At 32.7% G+C, this 20,699-nt stretch overlaps 1 protein-coding gene across 1 annotated transcript in view; it reads right to left on the reverse strand.

Annotated features, from left to right (window-relative positions):
• Positions 1–1,218: 1,218 nt before the first annotated feature.
• LOC118190362 (uncharacterized) overlaps positions 1,219–20,699 on the reverse strand; it is a 41,433-nt gene continuing 21,952 nt past the window's right edge. Inside the window, exon 2 of the mRNA XM_035361067.2 lies at positions 1,219–2,524. Coding sequence (XP_035216958.1) covers positions 1,579–2,524 — 946 coding nt within the window. The 3' untranslated portion in view covers positions 1,219–1,578. The remainder of the gene's footprint in view (positions 2,525–20,699) is intronic.

Genomic DNA, 20,699 nt, shown 5'->3' on the forward strand with positions numbered 1-20,699 from the left:
ATAATGAAAATCGTTCAAAAAATGCGCGAATAGCCTCTGGATTCTTGATAGGAAGCAGCTTTAGGGTTGCCACATTTGGTGAGAAATCGCCTATTTGGCGACAAAATTGGCGATATGCCATGGGTGGATGGAGAACCTTCTGGAACGAATTCTTACCGCTTTAGTCCAGAATGTTCTCGAACACAAGCCGAAAGCTGTATAAACCCTGCTGGCCCGCAGTCAGTTAGTGTGTATGCCTCGTCTAGCGAGCTGATAGTCAGTCATTGAGCGAGTGTCTCGAAGTCTAGCGCCGACTTGCTCGTCGAGTGCATCGAGAGAGTCTTTTAGTGCATCGCGAATTAGTGCATCGTAGAGTTTTGTTTTAGACTGTGCTAAGTCGAGCTCTTGTGTATCGTCGAGTGCATCGCGTGGAGAGTCTCGAGAGTACGTGGAGTTCCGAGAACGACCAAGCAGAATTGGGGGCTGTACTCGGGTGCTTTGCAGTGAAGCTGTTTCCACCGTTATTGCCCGACAGTGTGAAGGCTGTGTCGCTGAACGTGTCAGCGTGTTTATGACAGTTCGACGACTGTAAAAGTGATTTTGGAGCTATCTGATTAATATTGGTAAATAAAGTGTGTTTCGATACTTCATCAAGTGTCGTTATTATTCTCTCCAAATCTACGAACCCCGTACGAACGTGAAGGAAGAAAATAACGTAACAACTAGTGTCAGAAAAGAAAAACGCAACAATATGAAACCAGATGGCTGAATTCTGATTCTTTTCCTTCTTTTAAGATGTAAAAGAGCGCGTTTACTTAGAATGGTTTTTAAAATATGTATATTTTCTATTTATAAAACACACACAAATATCTTTGAGATGAAAGTAAATGAGAACAAAATGTAGAATATACGAGAATACGTAAATGATAATAAAAGTTTACTTTTATTATAAGAAAGAATTATATTAGTTATTTAAGAAGAATAAAAATTCTTATCAACAAAACTTCAAAATTTAAGTAAGCTGTTTGCAGTAAAAATACTCATGAAATTTTATTTTAATGTAATTTTAATATATTAAATAAGAGATTAAAAGATGGGAAGCTCTAAATAAATTTCAAAACTTTACTCCTAACATATTAAAAATAAATATAAATAAAAATAAAATTTAATTGTTTAAAGAAATTAAATCTCAATATAAAACGCACAGGAAAAAAATAAAGACATCCATTAAACGTAAAGTTTCATATAAACTGTGAGACTTATTTATTTTCAATAAACATTAAGGAAAGTAATAAAATTTCACTCCACATATTGCAACTTTAGACTAATTAAAACAATATCGCATATGTACATAAGATCTAATGCATGCTTCTTGTAAAGTCAGATGTTCCATGTATAATTTTCCTTCAGTTAAACATCAGAATAAAGGCATGGTTTACGAGAAGAAATACACAGAAACACAGACATGATTATACACATGATTTGATCTATTCGCTCTTCTGCCTTGAAAACAGTTACTGAGTTCTGATTGTAATGCTTTACAGGGATAATGAATGATTTCTCTCACTGAAAAGTAAGAGTCAACAAATGACAACAAGATCATTCACGCCATCTGTCCCCGTCTGAAGGAGACACTCTTTCCATGGGAGATCCTGTCCACAAAGCTTTAGTTGCAGGTGGAAAATTAAACCATGGGGGTATAATTGGTCCTCCTTGTGCGTGATTAAGGACATCTGTCAGTCCAGTCAAAACTGGAATTTGAGGCCAGGCTAGTCCAAGAGTGCCTGGATAAGAAGGAATAAGTTTGGAGTTGAACAAGTTCACATGCGAATACAACATAGATGACTGAGACATGACAGACGATGGATGATGAGTGGTAAGATATTTGTCCTTATTTAGAACCATAAGCTGTTGGCACATGAGTGGGGATATGAGACTAGATGTTTGGTCGTAAGTAAACGAGGATCGAGACTCTTCAGAAGGAGTCAAGTCTTCCTGTGCATCAGAGACACTATCCTTCTTTGCTTCATTAGGTGAAGAAGAGGTTCCGATCAAACGTTCTATCGTAAAGTTTGCAGCTTTTGGAGTCAGCGGAGAATTTGACTTAGTCCGTAATGCATCAGTCTTGTTGTCTGAAGTCACATCACCACTGCCAGATTTGGGCTGTTTTTTCTCCTTCATAACGGATTGATTAACTATAACACCAGGCCTATGGGTACTTAAATTGTTTTTGGAGGTTTTAGATGCGGTTCTTTTTTCACTTTTTGCCGGAGAATTCACATTACTTGCTTTGTTGGAGAAAGATTCCATCAAGGAATTTGGGGAAGGTTCGGTTGATTTCGGAATGGCCGTTTTCGTTCGGCGTTTTCTGCGTCGAAAATTTCCGTTTTCGAACATTTCCTCTCCATTATTTTTTAAAGTCCAGTAGCTTCCTTTTCCAGGTTTTCCCTTTTCTCTTGGCACTTTGACAAAACAATCGTTTAAGCTGAGATTGTGACGAATAGAATTTTGCCAGCCTTGTTTATTATCATGGTAGTAAGGAAACCTGAAAAATAAATAAAGTTTTATCATTAAAGTCATATAATTTATATTAGGAACAGACAATGTAGAAAACTGTGCAAAGCAAAAATAATCTACGTACTAGAGGGGAAAAAATTAACAAAAATTCTATATCATTACAGAGATGGCTTATTAAAAATAGCGTTGTCATATTCATATTTTAAGATTATTATAACTAATTTTAGATTAGATTTGAACAGTTCCGAATTCTAAATATTTTCTTTTTCTTTTCTCCTCCTTTTTCCCCTTAAGCTAGCTCAAGAAAATAACTGTAGGTATGGTAGTAAGAACCAACTGAATCTAGCTGTCTAGTAGAGAAGCGGCCAGCTTAGGTAAAGAATGCTGGTTGCACACATGATGGCAGTTTTAGACAGAATTGTCTTTGAATTTACGAAGCTGCATAAGCAGTTTTAATTAACGTTACGGATATATTTATTTAAGTAATTTATTTCTGCAAGAGAAAACATATTTATATTGTACACATAGGAATTACACTAAGAAGGAATCTGAAAAAGGCAGAGATTATATGAGAAGTTGGCGTTTCGTTTTTTATAAACTAGTTAATAACTTAGAAAGAAAGAGATTTTCTTAATGAGTACCTGCTGAAATGTCTTATCTCTGGGTAGCTCTTTTAGAGTTTATAATAAATTAAGTAAGAATGTGTTTCATAACATTTTCGAAAATAGGATTGCTATCGTTGAAAGAAATTCCAATTTTCTGAAAAATACCGTTGCAAGTGAAAATATACTGATGTTTTAGTATGCCTTAAAACGAAACATTTATTCTCTTATGCCCTAAAACCATAAATTTCCAGGTAAAAAAGTTGCGTATAAATAATTAACTCGTATTGTCACCTCTTACGAACGACAGGCGTAATCTTGCCTCCTTGCCACGATGAATTCGTGGGCTTATCAGACAAGTGAGATTAGTCCCAACTACAACACAAGTCCGACGGACATATTGTTACTGTTAGATTTTATTGGATGTTCTTAAAAGAATGCATCGTATGCGGCTAGAATATCGAGAGTTCAATTGCATTCATTATCAAGATATTGTTTCTTGTTGTAAGGTCCATTATTCAATTATTTTTGGTTGATAAGTATGCATTTAAATGTGTATAAGATGATGCATGACAGATGAGCATCGACAGTTCTAAAATATTTAGGCTTTCTGTGGCTAATTTTCAATAGCAATGTTTATTATCATTTCAGAAATAACAGTCATTTTCAAACGGTACTCCTTTGGATTATAAGCAAATGATTTGTTCGAATGGTCTGTGAAGTTTCTGACGACATGTGCTCCATCACATTACGCATCATAGGCAAAACTAGTAAAAAGATAATTGTGGCAACAAAATCTATTTAGCTATGTTAATTTGGAGAGCTGGTTAGCGTGCTTTAACACTTCAAAATTACATACTGTATTCAACACTGTAATCAGTGTACATCAGGGGAAATACTATAATGAATCTGCGCAGTACACTCATAAGATGGCAATCTTGCATTTTTGGTACAGTTATACGCTCGAAGTATCTTCCGTCCACATTACCTACATGAATTTAAGGCTAAACTGGAGATTACGGTCCAGTCGACAAGTGAAGCGAAATTGCGCCAAACCTGGTAACCTCTTATCTTAAATATGAAGCAATGCTTTCCGATCATTTATTGCTTATTTACTGCTTATTACAATTTCTTAAATTTCGTGATAAAACGCTTTACTCCATTTTGCTACTGTCTTAAAAATGGTATATGATATTATGAAAACTTTTAATATTGTTGATCCTATAAAATATATAATTATTAACTTTCAAATACTGTGGTTAAAGTGCAGAATCGCCCGCTTATTTGTTTGGCGCTTTTTACAAGAGAGTAAGAACAATTGGATTTTTGTCAATTTTCTTTGACCTTTTTAAGTGAAAATAGGTCGATGTGTACATGGATAAAGTCAAGGGAGTGCGCATTGCAATTTTTGTGCAATTCTGGGATTTTTTTTAAGTGAAAATAATGAAGTCGATGTGTACATGGACACCGAGTATGTGCAATTCTTAAAAACGCGCTCAAGCAGTGGGTGATTCTGCATTTTCCCCTTTTTTTGTTGTTTTACTTGAAGTCCTGTTTTAGCTATTTTTGCATGTTTATACGTTGTTTAGATATTTATGCATGTTTACATGATCTGTTTTTTTGCATGTTTACAAAATTAATTCAAATTCGCAACCATCTAATATAGAAATATGATGAGTTAGCGATTTTCTAAAACGCGCGAAAACAACCGATTTGGCAATTTTTTTTTAAATGGGCCAAATTGGATCGTAATATCCAGTTTTACCGAATTTTAATTTGTATTTAAAGGGGGAGCAGGGGTTTATAACATCTTCGAAAAAAATCGCAAGAGAATAACCAGCGTCGAATCTTTAATAATTGACATCCCTTAGGCACATAGTTCTCTTGAACTTTCCCATATTTCAAGTAACCTTTCCTATGCTGTAAACCTTCTTTCAGGACGACCAACTACGGTTCCAAGCGATTTTAGGTTGCTGGACAAGTGGTTATATTGAAGAGGTGATGTTCGGTACTTAATGCTCATTTATGTTAGTCAGTTTCAGAAATAGACATCTTAAGGAGGCTATCGCCACCAGATGGTCACTGCATTACTTTTGCAAAAATATGCGTAGTTGTATAATAACTGAACAGTCCCCCCCCCCAGTGGTCGGATACTAAGCGCATTCCTCGGGAACAATTAAGCCAATTAAGAGCACTGGCCGAACCCACCGGTCAGCAAACCATATAATCAGCATGAATGCTGCCCAAAGTGCACCACAAGAGACGACCTAATTATGCTCATGAGAAAGGAAAATTTTCCCTCCATTTCTGAGGAAGAACAACCCGGAAACGTATTTGAGGTTCTTTCACCCTCTTCCTTTTACCATCAAACTCTCGAAAGCAGTGCCTTCATACCGCAAAGACACTACAAACATCCATATCTGCTCTGAGAGTCGAACCTTGGCTCAAGGCTATGGCAGCCAGCTTCCCTATCACCATGCCAAAGGGACAGCGAAACAGAGAAGTGAAAAGCGTCCTCTCATTCAGAACAAGGCTAATAAAAAATACTCGGAATGGTGCAAGTGGTGTATTCTTCAATAAAATGCATTCCGGAAAAAATATTTTAGGGGAGAGAGATTTAGTCACTAAAAACAAACGCATCAGATGAATAAACCGATAAATAAATTTTTCGCATATTCTCCTTTATATAAAAGTCCTTCTGAATTTATAGTTTGAGGAATAACAGAAAAGGAAATGTGTCCTTTAAATTGCATACTACAGTTACTCTATATCGAAAGGAGGAATTTCTCTTCGTAGCATGAATTTAATGCTCATCTTTGGAACAGATTTTTGTTAAAGACCGCAAATACCTATTTAATTTCTCTTTTTTAAAAGACTTTGAAAATTAAAGTCATGTATAAAAACTAGGAACAGAACTGGTAAGCGAATTCCATACATTTACCTTCCAGCCACAATTAGTAAAGCCTTTAAATCTTTCATTAAAAATTATTATTTTTAATGTTTTTATTAAATTATAGGAATAATATACATTTCAATATGCATACGAAACAAAAATAAAACCGATGAACACTGAGCGAAAGATTTCGGCTGAAATAAATAGAAAAATATTCTACATTTGTTTCTAATACTGTTAGCGTGAAGAATGGTAAGAAGGAGAAATTAGGACGCTGCAGCTTTCCTAGAGTTCTTAAATTATTCTCTGTTGCTTTTTAGATTAAGAATGGAATATTAAGCCTATCGCATTTATTCTACGTTGGGTTATTACGTAATAAACTGATTTTACACAACAGGGAAGTGAATGCGATAAAATATGCATTTCATTTTGCAAAATGTATGAAATTTTTTTTATTAGACTTCATGTGTCTTCCTTATCTTTTGCATGTATCTATTTTGAAACCGATATTCTCTCAGTTGCATAAATTTTTAAAATAAATCATAGACTTTACCAACTGTAACGGCATCAGTATTTCTTATTTTATTCTCCCCTATACAAAAATTTCTGAAAATTGAGTCCTTTGGAAGAACGTTGTAATGCTGCTTGTTGAGTTCATACATAGATTAAAAGGGCTTTGTTTTTATTGATGATTAGAAAGGACTTCACTGCCGCCCAGACAATATAGCGGTTAGAGGAGCCTACTGTTATATCTTTAGGCCAGGGTTCGAATCTCGGAGAAGGTATGGATGTTTGTAAATGTATAGTGTCTGCGCGGCATGAGGGCACTCTAACTCTCGTACCCCCCTGGGGTTGCTGTCCTTCAAAACTGCCGGTTCAAGATAGTGGAGGGCGTTGGACATATACCTGCTTACCTTTGTTAGACATCAGATGCCCTCATCTTCCATCACCTGTCCTTCAAAATTGAGGGCGGAACTGAGCGAAGTCATACTGTCACCAGTATGGTGTTCAAGACTCTTGCCAACGACAGCCGCAATCTTGCTCTCCTTGCCACGTTGAATTTCGTGGGCTTGTTTTAATGTCACTGTCAGGCAAGTGAGATAAGTCAGAACGCAAACAGAATTCACTGACTCTAGAATCACAGTATACATATAATGTGAATTTTGTGCGAGTTTCTTCGTAAATGAGATCTGAAGAATATTCAGTATGCTATTTTCGAGTGTTGTTGCTCTCCAACATGTTGAGTTCCTAACTTAACATGCATGTTTCCGCGCAAATTATAACGAATTTCTGTTTCGTGAAGGACTTTCTAAAGACACCCTCAGTGACATCGCAGCTATTTTCTTTATGTATGTACTGATTGTATACTAAGAAGCGACTGAAACTTCAACATAAGTCACATTTGTGTTACTATAGAACTATTTAATACAACAGACCATATACAAACCACGAAAAAGCAACAGTATAAGAAATCAATATGCTACTTCATAAGCATATGAACATACATGTAAAAAAAAAAAAAAAAAAAAAGTAACAATTTAATTAGTCCAAAGGGGCTTTGTTCCTGAAGGACTATAGTTTTTGTTTTGTGATTTTGCTTGGAATCACTATAAACGGCGAATCACTTTTCAAACTGTTGTCACCAAATGTTGAAGTCCTGCATTATATTTGAAGAAATTAGATAATGAAAAATCTGTATAAATGTATGTCTATTTCTCGCATTGGGATAAAACAACGGTACATAGAGCCATCGAATTTTGAATGACGTAATCCTCCTACGAATATGGGCATGCGGAAGACCAAATTTGAAATTTGGAATTTGTTTTATGATCGATTTCCTATTTTGTAAAACTTTAAAAAATTTTTGATTAACAAACTCAAGGAGCAATGGCAACACTCTACGAAAAAAAAAAAAATCTTGATCTCCAGCGCGCGGAACTGTGTATCGGGAATTCTAAACATATGCTCATTTTAAAATTATTTTGCGATATTGCTATTGAACTGAATTTTATGATTTAAGTGCAAAGAACATGATATTTAATAAATAAAGGTAACACACAAATTGTTAGAAAACGCTTCTTTGAACGTAATTTAAAATCTGAAACCTTTCAGATTTTTTGTTTTTTTATTGATTTTTTTAGCATATTTCCATATAATACAAAGCTTACTTAATTCATAATTTTCTAATATAAAGCTTACTTAAAATGATCAAGTAGGATCTTATATTAATTATTGAGATATTTATGGCTTACAATAGTAAATAATTGTGGCCACGTACACCATCAATTTTAACCTTTTTTTTTTATAGTTACGATTCCGTATTAATTTTCTAATAGAATCCACTCACGGTATTTATTTTTTCAATAGATTTTCAAATAGATATTTCTTTTTGTGGTTTACAGGTACGAACTCAAAACTTGAGGCTTGGTGCAGAACTTGTAAAGTACGACCCCCTTCTAATCTTTTTCAACGTAACAGTTATCACTGTTGCCTGTTATATATAGTATTTAACGAAATAACCTAATAATTCAATATATTTTCATTAGAAGTTATCGAAACAAAAACGCTCTTTAAAATATTTTGCTACTACGTTTTAATTTTTTTTTCACTATGTGAAATGTAAGCTTATACATTTTAAACAAGGCGCATAATTTTTCTGGAAAGTTAATTAAATAATTATGGAAAAACACACAAGAACTGCCTCACTAAAAGAGATAATTAGAAAAAAAGAGAAAAACGAAAATGGGTAAAAAAGAGACAGAAACTTAAAAATTGAAATTTTGCCCTATTTTTAAGATTAAAAAAAAAACCTAACATTTAAAAAATCCGTAAAATTTGACATGTTTTAAATACTTAAATAGAATGGGAAGTTCCTCTTCAAAGTGATCGTGTACCCCATCGTGTACCTCAATGTTTTTTGCATATATCGGGTTCTAGTGCTTGGCTATCAGCTGGGAAATTGCGTCTTATTTTTATGATTTTCTTTTGGTAGTACATTTACCCCTTTTACATAAAATATATATAAAAAAAAAAAAAATATATATATATATATGATAAACTAGCGAAAGTACCCGATGCCAATTAAGTAGTTAGATTGAGAATAATATATCTAACAACAAAGACGATACCGCTGTAATCCTTCTGTAATAACGATGCAAAAAATACGATTCATAATCATACATTTTTTAGTCTGATGCGATATGGAACCCACATAAAAAATTTCGATCGAAAAATAAACTAATTCTATCTCATTATATCAGCAACAATGGCACGCAGTTTTTAATGCAGTTTTTCTAATAAAATGGTCGTAAAAGATCAAGTTCCATCCAATATTTCACCTATATTTAATTTTAGTCGATTCAATGTGGCAAAAAAATGATCATAATTGATTAGAAATCAATAAAGCGAACAAAGAAACAAACACGCGAACAGACATTCCTCTTTATGTATAGATTGAGTAAAACTTACAAATTTTTGGATTAACAAATTCTACGATTTGAAAGCGAATAGTAGCAACACTTTTCGAAATAAAGCATTTTTATCTCCAACGCGCGAGACTATTGCCAGTCAGAAAAATGAGTGCGAAAATTATCGCTTTCAGAGTTCTTAATCAGTATTTTGGCTGATTAAAGTCGTACGAAGTTGGGAATAGTCGAAATGGTTTCCGTCGAATTTTTAGAGATGGGAATAATGTATTTAATGTTTGGCAATGCTATTTTTATTTCATCGTAAAACTTAGCAATTTTTTATTAACAAACTCTAGGATTTGAAAGCGTACCAACAACTTTTGAAATGGAACAAATTCTCACCTCCAGCTTGCGAGACTGTTGCCACTCGGAAAAATTAGGGCGAAAATGAGTTTTTAATTAATATCTCTGATTTTAACTCCTTTTTTTGTTTTAGAAAAAAGTGGACGTCGACCTTTTCTAGGACCCAGAAAAGAATTATAGAAAGTTTGGTGACGATAGCTATAGTAGTGACTGAGTTATTAGAGGACAAACACACAAACTTTTTTTATATATATAGATAGATGAAGGGTATGTATTTGATAATTCTCTTGAGGAAAATTTAGATGAGTACGAGTAAGAAAATACGAAGAAATGTATGATAGTTTTAATTAATCACTTTAATCATTGTTAATGATATTTTCATTCTATTCAAAAATTATCTTTCAGTGTAAGAGAATATTCTGCTGAAATAACGCGAATTCCATGACAAAAATTGATATCAGTTGTGACAGAAATAACCAAAATTAAGTTTTTATATAATCATGATTAGCTCCAAACTGACTTCTCAGATATATCAATTTGAATCCCTGAAAGAGAAAATAATTTAATTTATTTCTACTGTGATTATTTTTTATGCAAAAGCATGTATGGAATGTTTTGAATTCTAGTTTCCTTGAATAAGCTGCGCATTACAGCAATGCAAATAACATCCGTTGATTTATGAAAAGTTTACACTTGGGAACTTGATTTACTGATAAAGATAAGTATGTGTAAACTACTGTGTTACGTACAGTTAACTTCCTGTGCTGTGTGTAAACGCATAACTTCTTTTTGCTGAATGGGCTTAGAGAAATAAGATTACAAATATTTACAAATTTTGGCAGCCCTTTAACCTGTACGTTAAGATACGAAGAACTGAATGTTTATTTATTTCAAATTCCCTTGATTTTTCTTTCTTTCTTTAAAGTTCTTTAAAGATTATATGCCAAAATTGAAGATCTGTTTTCATACGGGTCAAGAAGGGTAATTTGGGGGCATTTGTAGAATTACTTTAAAGTTCTTGTCACTCAACACTGTAGTAAAGCCAATACCTGTTAATGATAAGAAGCATAAAATTGCATTGCTCGACTAAACAAAGTAATCACTTGCAGATATATTATGCAACATTTCAAATATTATTTCTGTTGCTTTCACACGCACAAAAGATAAAATTTGTGGATGGGAAAAATATATATTACTCTGCAGTTATTGTAGAAACAGAAATAATATTGCATCATGGAGTAGTGATAATTTATCAGTGTAATTTTAATTTTTACTGAAAGGCTAATTTAATAAAAAAAGCATAATTCTTTAATTGAAAATGTTTAAATGTTTAAGGCATATATGCACGTTAAATGAAAACATTTCTGTAATGCATCATGAAGTCATTAAAATTCGCGATATATAAAAATTCTGGAGTTTAAATGAAATTGCTTATTTTTAGTGACTGCAGCCGCATCTTCTGTTAAAATGCATGGGCACCGCATGACTTAGGGCCTCTTAGATTGTACACATTTTTGCTTCACTTCATTTCAACTTATTTCTTTGAATTATTCCAACTTGATTAACCGATCTCTCAAGGCAAGTTGAAAACATCAAAAATTGTAAATTTTGAAATTAAATATCCCATTCAGCTTTTGCCATACTGGAGTTAATATCTGATTTATTTTTTCATACCAAATATAAGTATAGAAACTGGTAGACCGGTTTTAATACTTATATTTGGTATGAAAAAATATAATTTTTATTTAAAAATTTAATTTTTAAACAAAATTTAATTTTTATTTAAAAATTTAATTTTGTTATTTGTCGAAATTAAAAAAAAATTAAGTTTGACATTGCCAAAACATGAATATTTTCGTCATTTAAAATACTTCTGTAAATGAGAGTAAATGATTATGGCCAACAATTGCGAAAATAAAGGCCGGGAAAAGGTTTTAAAGCCCGGTAAAGGGGTGAGTATATACTATATACAAATATGGATCTGTCGATTGAGTAAAAAAGAGAAGTGCACAACTAAATGTTATAGCAGTCCCATGTACAAAATTTCAAAGTTTTACGTCCAATCGTTTTTGAGTTATAAGAGATACATACATACGTAAGTACGTACGTACGCGTGCGTCACAAAAAAATCCCTTTTGAATCCATTTTACAATCTGTTGTGTAAAAAGAAGAAGAAGAAGTTTTTTATTCTATTCGTACGTACAGACATCACGCAAGAAAATTCTGTAAATGGTTTCGGGAACGATAAAAATGGAATCCGAATTTTTCGCGATTATAATACTTCCTTTATTTCGTACAAGGAAGTAAAAATTAAGGTTTCTAAGCTTTTGAGAGTAACAGAAAATTTCGATGCATAATGCGAAAAAATGTTTTTAAGTTTTGAGACAAGTTCTTGTCTACAGCGTTAATGAAAATATTTGAAAATTCTTAGTTTGGAACGTCAATCTAACGCTTCAAAAACCCAAGCTAAATAACAACAACAAACATTATCAGATAGAAATAAACAAATTTTAAAAGTTTTAGCAAAAATAACAGACAGTTAAAGATACTACAAAAGAGCTGTGATATTTTACAGTTGAGTCATGGAATATTACTTGAAAAGTTGGTACTATAAACAAGAATTTCGGAAATAATTATTGTATAATTGTTCAGTTATTTAAACTATTTTTACCTCAAGAACTTCGATTACAGTTATTCTATTTTGATAAAAGGGTTTTGTTTTATTTTAATTAGGCTTTTGATATTTATCTCTCAGCCAAGAAATAACTACATACTTAAGCCGCTTGTAAAACTTCGGATTACGTGCCCCAGTAAGATAAGTTAAATAATATCTGTCTTTATGAGAACAGATATTATAAATAAACATTTCTTAACTTAAATTAGCGCAGATAGTCCATGAGCTTTAAAATAAAATAAAGCTTTACTTATAAGAAGTGTAAACTAAAATTTATTGCACATTTACAAATGATAATAAAACGAACTAAAACTTAGAAGAAAAAAATCTGAAAGGATTCAGATTTTAACAGTCGCCCAGAAAGGATTGTTTAAAGGCTCTTTAACGATCTCGCTGAACTTGATTCGCCGTTTATAGTGAACTTATATGATAAGATCCAGTGCTGAAGATAAACGGAGATTAGAAACGTTACATATTAGAATCCATTAAAATGTTCAAAAGTTTAAAAATAATGTTCAAGCCATACAAACACATGCTAATTTCGTGAATGTGGCATATCAAGCCTCACATTTACGCATAGCATGCGTAAGAGAAACACATGACAGGCTTTCCATTTACTGTTGGGAAAAGAAAGGACTTGAATAATTTTAAAATTTCTCTTAATTACATTTTTCGTTCAAATATATCGGAGTATTTGTCATTTAAAATTCCACAGCTTTATGCAGCGTTGTACATAATAAGCAACACAATTTTAGATGAAAATTATATTTCGTTCCATCAGCTAATAAAGTAGAGAATCAAATTTGAAAGAGAGTTTGAACTTAATCACATTTTTCCCCCTTTTCCTTTTTTTTGGATTACAGTACCAGAACATTGCCAAATGGTTTTCTATACATTGACTTGTAGTTTTATCGCCATTTGAAGATAAAGCCTTTGTTTAAAATATTAAACATACAAAAAAAAAAAAAAAAAAAAAAAAAAAAAAAAAAAAAAAAAGAGAGAGAGAGAGAGAATATATATATATATATATATATATATATATATATTTTTCCTGTTCGTACCTACAGACATCACGCAAGAAAATTCTGTAAATGGTTTCGGGAACGGTGAAAATGGATATTTCTGTTGAAATATGATATCCGAATTTTTCGCGATTATAATACTACCTTTATTTCGTACAAGGAAGCAAAAATTTAGGTTTCTAAGCTTTTGACAGTAACAGAAAATTTCGATGCATAATGCGTAAAAAGTTTTTAGACAAGTTCGTGTCTACAGCGTTAATGAAAATATTTGAAAATTCTTAGTTTGAAACGTCAATCTAACGCTTCAAAAACCCAAGCTAATTAACAGCAACAAACATTATCATTATCTTTAGTAGCTGTTTACACCTTTGAGTATATTTACTACATTCATACGAGTGGAATAAGCTATCTCATTTTTTATCATGATATTTTCATTATTTAGTACAAAACCACATGCGATCATTTACGTAACATGCATATTTATTTTACAGACATAAAAAGTTAAACAAATGAAATAATCTCAAAAATATTTTTTTTAATATTCCATTTTCAATTTATTTTTCCAACTGATGAAGAAATATATTAAAAAAATGAGAAATTTATTCTAACTTTGATTTACATTTATTTATTATTTATGCGTTTATTTCACTTTTTTTAATGGCCTCATGTGGAAAAAATGTTTGTTTTCCTCATTTTATTTTGTTAAATCCACATATATTTTATTTTAGTTGATATATGATACATTTTAGCTTCTTTTCCGTCGCATTTTTACCCTCATTATTTTCTAAAAAGATTTCATCACAAATCCCGTTAGACATTTTTTTTCAAGCAATCTATTATTTGATTCTTAAAAAAAATCAGATGCGTTTTAACTTTGGTTCTTCTATATTGTTGCTCATTTATTGCTACGGATTGAACTTTCTTTAATGCAAGCGTTAGCTCTAATTTAGTGATTAATCATGTTGCAAACGAGTAATAGATTTATAATTAATACAGACGTTTAACTTAAAAGTAGTATTCATTTTATTGATCTGATTTATCGATACCACTCGGAAAATATGTATTCATATAAAATAACCCCAAATATCCAAGGTCTATAAACCAAACTTCCACAATATTTGAGGTAGATGCATTAAATCTTATATTTCACAACGGCTTTGCCTTCAATCTTTACTCAGTGCACATATAATACATATAGGTAGTGTTCACTTCCACGCCTGTCGAATTAATTTCTACCTTTTCGTTGCCCTGCGTTGGCAACACGCTTTTGAGATTTGTCGTTCGTAAAATTCGGTTGCTAAAAGCGTAGGTGACCTGTAACTGTTGTAATTATTATTTTATGCTTATCTGTACTGCTGAATTATTACTAAATGTTTACGTGTGAATGTTTTATTAGTAAATGTATTCAGTTTGGTTTAAATAGACGAGAGTGACTGAATTTATTAAGTATGTTTAAAGTCGAAACTGCGTCATCCATGTCGGCGCCATTCTAAATACGAGGAACGTAAACAGGTAGTTTTAAATACCATCAAAATACCACTTTTATGTAATGAATAGTAAAAATGTACCTGGTATTCTAATTAGAAAGGAATTATCTGAATGTACAATTCAAAATTGGTCAAAAAAGGCAAATTCAGGTTGAGGAAAAAAAAAAGCAAAATTAGCCCCTTCCCCAAACAATTTCAGATCTCAAAATCTACCCCAACCTAAGGGTGCTTTTTTTGCTTAATTTAAAAAAAAAAAAAAATATCTGACATAATTGCTGAGCAAACTGCAGAACGTTATAATAAAGAAAGCATGCATACATATTCGCTCTAAAAGATACTTTCATGAAATTTCAAAGTGATAAAATGTATTACGAAAATTTAAGTTTTTGGTGCTGTTCATCATTTAATTTCTTACTTGGGAACAAATCATTCAAATTAAAATATCGATGTAATAATAAGCATTTTCTCTATAAAATTTACATATTACATGCGTAAAAAATCGCTGAAAAAGTGTAATTTATTAATTTTTATACTATTAATCTTGCTAAAATAACATGAAAAAGCTTTAAAAATATATTGCCAATGTATATGGTACAATACCGTATACCGTAACATATGGCGAAATCTTTAGTAGCTGTTTTTTTTCTTTATCTGCTGCCCAGACGGTATAGTGATTAGGGAATTCTACCGGTACCGAAGGGCCCGGGTTCTAATCCCAGACAGGGCACAGATGTTTGTAAATGTATAGTGTCTGTGCGGCATGGGGGGCACTCTAAATATACGGCAAGTCCTCTCGTGTAGTTTGAGAAGTAGAAGTCCAACCTCCTTGAGGCTCTGACAACCATTCTTGCGTAAAATTCATGGACAACAACAATATTTGATCTGAAATGACAAATGAAAATTCGGATACTAGGCCTGGCAACTGAAATTTGAACTTACTTCCCCCCCCAATATTTTCGATTAATAGTGGCTTCTGCTGTATATTAAGAAATCGTGAATTAAAGTTCTAGAAATATCAGCTATGCCAATTTTAAGGGAAAATAACTTATGAACAAAAGAATGCATGAAACTATTCAAAAAGTGATCCAAATTTTAGAAACTGCTTGAGGCAAATCTGATGAAAATCTTTCGAAATTTATATAAAAGTGCTCGAAAATCACAAACGATAACTGCTTTCATGATTAAATAAGAAAATAAGATGACACAAGGAATGATATAATTGCTACTGAATTTTGCTGAAATAATAATACCACAGATTTGGTCTCAAGATGCAACAGGTATGTACGATTGATGAATAATTTTTAAACGCAAAATATTATGAAATAACATCGTCTGTAAAATTTAATCTCTTGGCACTCGGTAACCCAGAATATTTGATAAAGTTGTCTGACACATTTTTTTTTTTTTTCTTTTTTTTTTTTTTTTTTTTTTTTTTCTTTTGAGATCTCAATTTCAGGCGAAGTCCATAATTCTAACTTCTGTCCTGATCGCCTACAAAATTACTTAACAATAGTGAAGAGCTTTGCATAGTTACTGACAAAAACAAATAATTTGAACGAAGACTGCTTAAGTATTCGTACATATAAATAAACGAAGACTGCTTAAGGACTGTTTTTGAACCAAGACTACTAAATTATTCGTTCAATTGAACGTTCTCTGATGGATATTCATTTAGTTTGGATTGTACAATCGTGAATATGCACTTGGTTGTGCAATTTTTTTAAACGATTATTGTGAAACTATTAGTTTTAATATTTATTGTGAAAATTAATATTCACCACAGTGCAAGGGGGATCAATTAAAAGAAACTGAAAAATTTATCTTTATTATGCGTAGGGAAAGAAGATAGTACAATTTTTGTCCGATTCCCACACATGAAAGCGATATAAGAAAACAGAAAAGGGAATTTTTATAAAGGAATAAATTTTCAAAATTGTAAGAAAAAGTTCTATATCTGGAACATTACTCCTTTACAAAAATTTGAAACAAATGTCAGGATCAACGGAGAAATAATATAATAATATGACAAGTAATGTCAGAACAGAATTTCAATCGTTACAATCGTTACAAGTCTTACTAGACTTACGCAGTTCGTAAGAATTTATACACAAGCAAAAAAGCCGTCAACTTTTTGTATAAGGACTTTGTATAAAATTAGCACAAATAAGTTCATTTATAGCTATTTTCTATAACTATAAGGCATGATAATGATAATGAGGTGAAAAAACAATGAGGCATGCAAATTTAAAATTTCATATTTATCCTAAAAAAATGTAATGTGGTCACCACGCCTGTGTTTTGTGTAATGTTTCATTTTCGTTGTCAAGTTATGCGGATGATAAATGGTATGGTAACGTAATGTAACGTAACTCAAAAGTTATGCAATTAGGAAAGCCTTCTCTAAAGACATGTTTGTAACGTTAAACAATGACTGTGTTCACAATAAATTCAAATACAGTTTATGATAATTAAATTTTTCCAAGCAAAGAGTCCTCAGATTCATTCAAAATTTACTCGGATATTTATAGGAAATTTCAGAACGAACTTTGCTGACAACGCCGTTTTCAAAAGCATACATTTTATTCATTGCTTGAAAAGCTATCATCTGTTTAACATATTTACCCCTTAACGCTTCCTTATCAATCTGTTGCGATAATATATTACTATTGACATTTCTCATTCACTTTACTCAGTGAGTCACGGAGGAAATGTAAAGATTCAATGTCATTCAGATTAGGAAATGCAAAACAATAGCATATTTCTGCTCCAAGATTAGATGAAATAATTTCAGTTTCCATTAAAAGAATACTGAGCATATACTTTTAAATATGATTGAAAATGTACAACAAAATTTAGTTTAAAAAGAAATAACTCCTTCTAAAGATATAAGGATTTTATTAAAGGAAAATAAATTTTTAATTCCGCGGTTCTTGATCATTTATCTTTTTTATTTATTATTACTTTTAATAAAAGTTTTTGTATTAGAATTGCAAACAAGGAAATTCCATTTATTTAATTTACATTAGCTACTCAAAATAGTAACATGATGCATAAATAACACTATGTTTTAATTTATTATTCTTGATTTAATATATGGCTTTTTCTACTCACACATTCTATGGTAAATACAGTTGATGATCATCATAATGCTCTCTCACATCCTAAAATAAAGAACGTTATAACGAGTGATTGCTGTAACAGAAATAAATTTAATAGGTTTCCAACAGCTGGCAATTTTTTTGCACTGGTCGTTGTAGTAGAACAATTGCTATAACGAATACTCACAACAACCATCGTCGATACTACTACTGCTACCTTTTAGCCAAGAAATAAATATTCCATTTCAATAAAATGGATAAAATACGGTGAAAACTTTAATGGCGACCATTCTTGAAAATGACCAACATTTTTTAAACATAAATAAACATCCCCTTAGATAACCTCCTGTACAGGACATTAAAATCATCGGATTCGTGAGTGATCGCCTTAAAGAGGTTTTCCTATAATTTTAACTACTATTGGATAAAATTTAAATTCTTTCAATGGCAACAGCTCCAACAAAAGCTCCAAAGAAAATTACATGGGCATATACTTCTGTAAAGTTAAACAGATTACTTAATTAGGGAAGAAATTATGGAATTTTCTTTAAAAATATTTATTATAAATTAATGAATGATTAATTTTACAATAAATATTTTAATAAAATTATTTTCTCAAGAGGTAGTGTATATATATCAACAACTTTCTGAAATTACATTTTCAAATTTGTAATCGAAGAAGAAAGCTAATGATGCATATTAATCCTGCAATTAAAGCGTATTGTCCGGTAATTTATAGTTTCTAAAAATTTAGTGAACGAAAGGCTGTATAAAAAGGGAATATAAAAAGGGAAGTTGTTTTAATACAGTCAAATACCAACGAAATTTAATCAAAAAATTACCAGTGTCAATACTCAGTGAAATTACTACAGTTCAGTTGTTAACTGCCTCAGTTTCTACGGGGAAAAGATTGCTTACTAATCCCCCCCAATTCAAATGCGTTAAGCTATCATAATATTAAAACGTCTATATAAATCTTTAAAAGGATGTAAGTTTTGAGAATTCAACATTCTTTATAAACGTCTTAAATAGAAATTTTTTTTTTTTTTTTTTTTTTTTTTTTTTTTTTAATTCAGAAAAATATTTTTTGCAGAAGCACGACATACGAGACTCGTATGTCTTCCTTCCTCTAAGAAAATTTTGATGTTTCTCTATGCATAAAAACACGTTATGAAATTTCAAATATGTCTGGCAACTACACTCTAAAAGACATTCCTGATAAACGTCGTAAATTGAAAATATTTTTTTTGAAATTCGGAAAAATGTCTTTACAGAAGAAAGACATACGAGACTCATGTGTCTTCCTTCCTCTAAGAAAATTTTGATATTTTCCTATGCATAAAAAAGGTTGTGAAATTTCAAATACGTCTAGCAACTACACTCTAAACGACTAGTACAGCAACGAATGAAAAGAAAATACCAGTATGCATCTAATGATTCACATTACGATAGTTCTCCTGCACAGAACCAGATTTAGACTTGATAAGGCCCTAAGCTACACTGGTGTGCAAAAATTAAGGACGAGACGGTTTTTTCAATATAACTTTGTACAAAAGCTTTCCAAATCAACACATTTAATACCGTAAGATCCCCAATAAGGACATGAGTAATGTAAGCAACACTTACTAAAAGAGAAATCAGAGGGATAAAAAGAAGCTTTATTGAAAAAGTAGCATGGAGCGCAATGCGACTGAAGGCGGAAACATCCCTGTGATGGGTGTCCAGTAAGAAACATCCGGTCTTTAATAGGGGATATGATCTCCCCTGACTGCTAGGCAGGTTTCACAGCGTCTGCCCATGCTGAGAATGAGGGTGTCAATGAGTTGTTGAGGCATTGCTACCCATTCGTCTTGCAGCGCCAATCAAAGCTCCGGAATCGTTACTGGTGGTAAGGTACGAGCTGCCAAGCGTCTGCCTAGAAAATCCCATACATGCTCGATGGGATTGAGATCCGGAGATCGTGCCGGCCTATCCATACGTTCAATATCCTCACTCTCTAGGAGCTGTTCGGCAGCTACTGTGCGATGACATGGTGCATTGTCGTCCATGAAAAGGAACTGCGGACCCATAGCGCCTCTAAAAAGACGCACATATGGAAGAAGAATCTCGTTACAATAACGGGTCCCATTGACTGAACCTGCGTCGAAGATGTGAAGGTCTGTACGACTACCAAGCATGATGCCTCCCAATTGAGAACACCGCCACCTCCATACCTGTCCCTTTCAATGATGTTCGAGGGATGATTGCGGCTTCCCCGCTCTCTCCAGATGAGTATGCGAGGAGAATCGCTACTCAGACTGAATCTGCTCTCATCTGTAAAGAGTACTCGTCCCCATTCATTGTCTCTCCAGTTCCGGTGTTCCCGATTCCACAAAGAACGCCTTCTCCGATGGGCAGGCGTTAGAGGTACACACCGTACAGGGCGTCGTGCAAACTGACCACCACCGTGCAGTCTTTTCGCCACGGTAAAACGCGATATCGGTCGTCCAGTCGCCTGTGTCGTGTGTCTAGCAATTTCTCCCGCTGTCTGCCGCCTGTTTCTTCTGGCCTGTAAGGCAATATACCGGTCATCTGCGGGTGTGGTTCCTCGTGGACGACTACTACTAAACCCCCGAAAACCTGTTCCTGTAGTTTGAAATTGTCTCCAAAGTCGTGAA

This window comes from Stegodyphus dumicola, chromosome 1, assembly GCF_044657685.1.
Source record: "Stegodyphus dumicola isolate Sdum_Otavi_A_Nest chromosome 1, ASM4465768v1".
In the NCBI taxonomy this organism is placed as follows: domain Eukaryota; kingdom Metazoa; phylum Arthropoda; class Arachnida; order Araneae; family Eresidae; genus Stegodyphus; species Stegodyphus dumicola.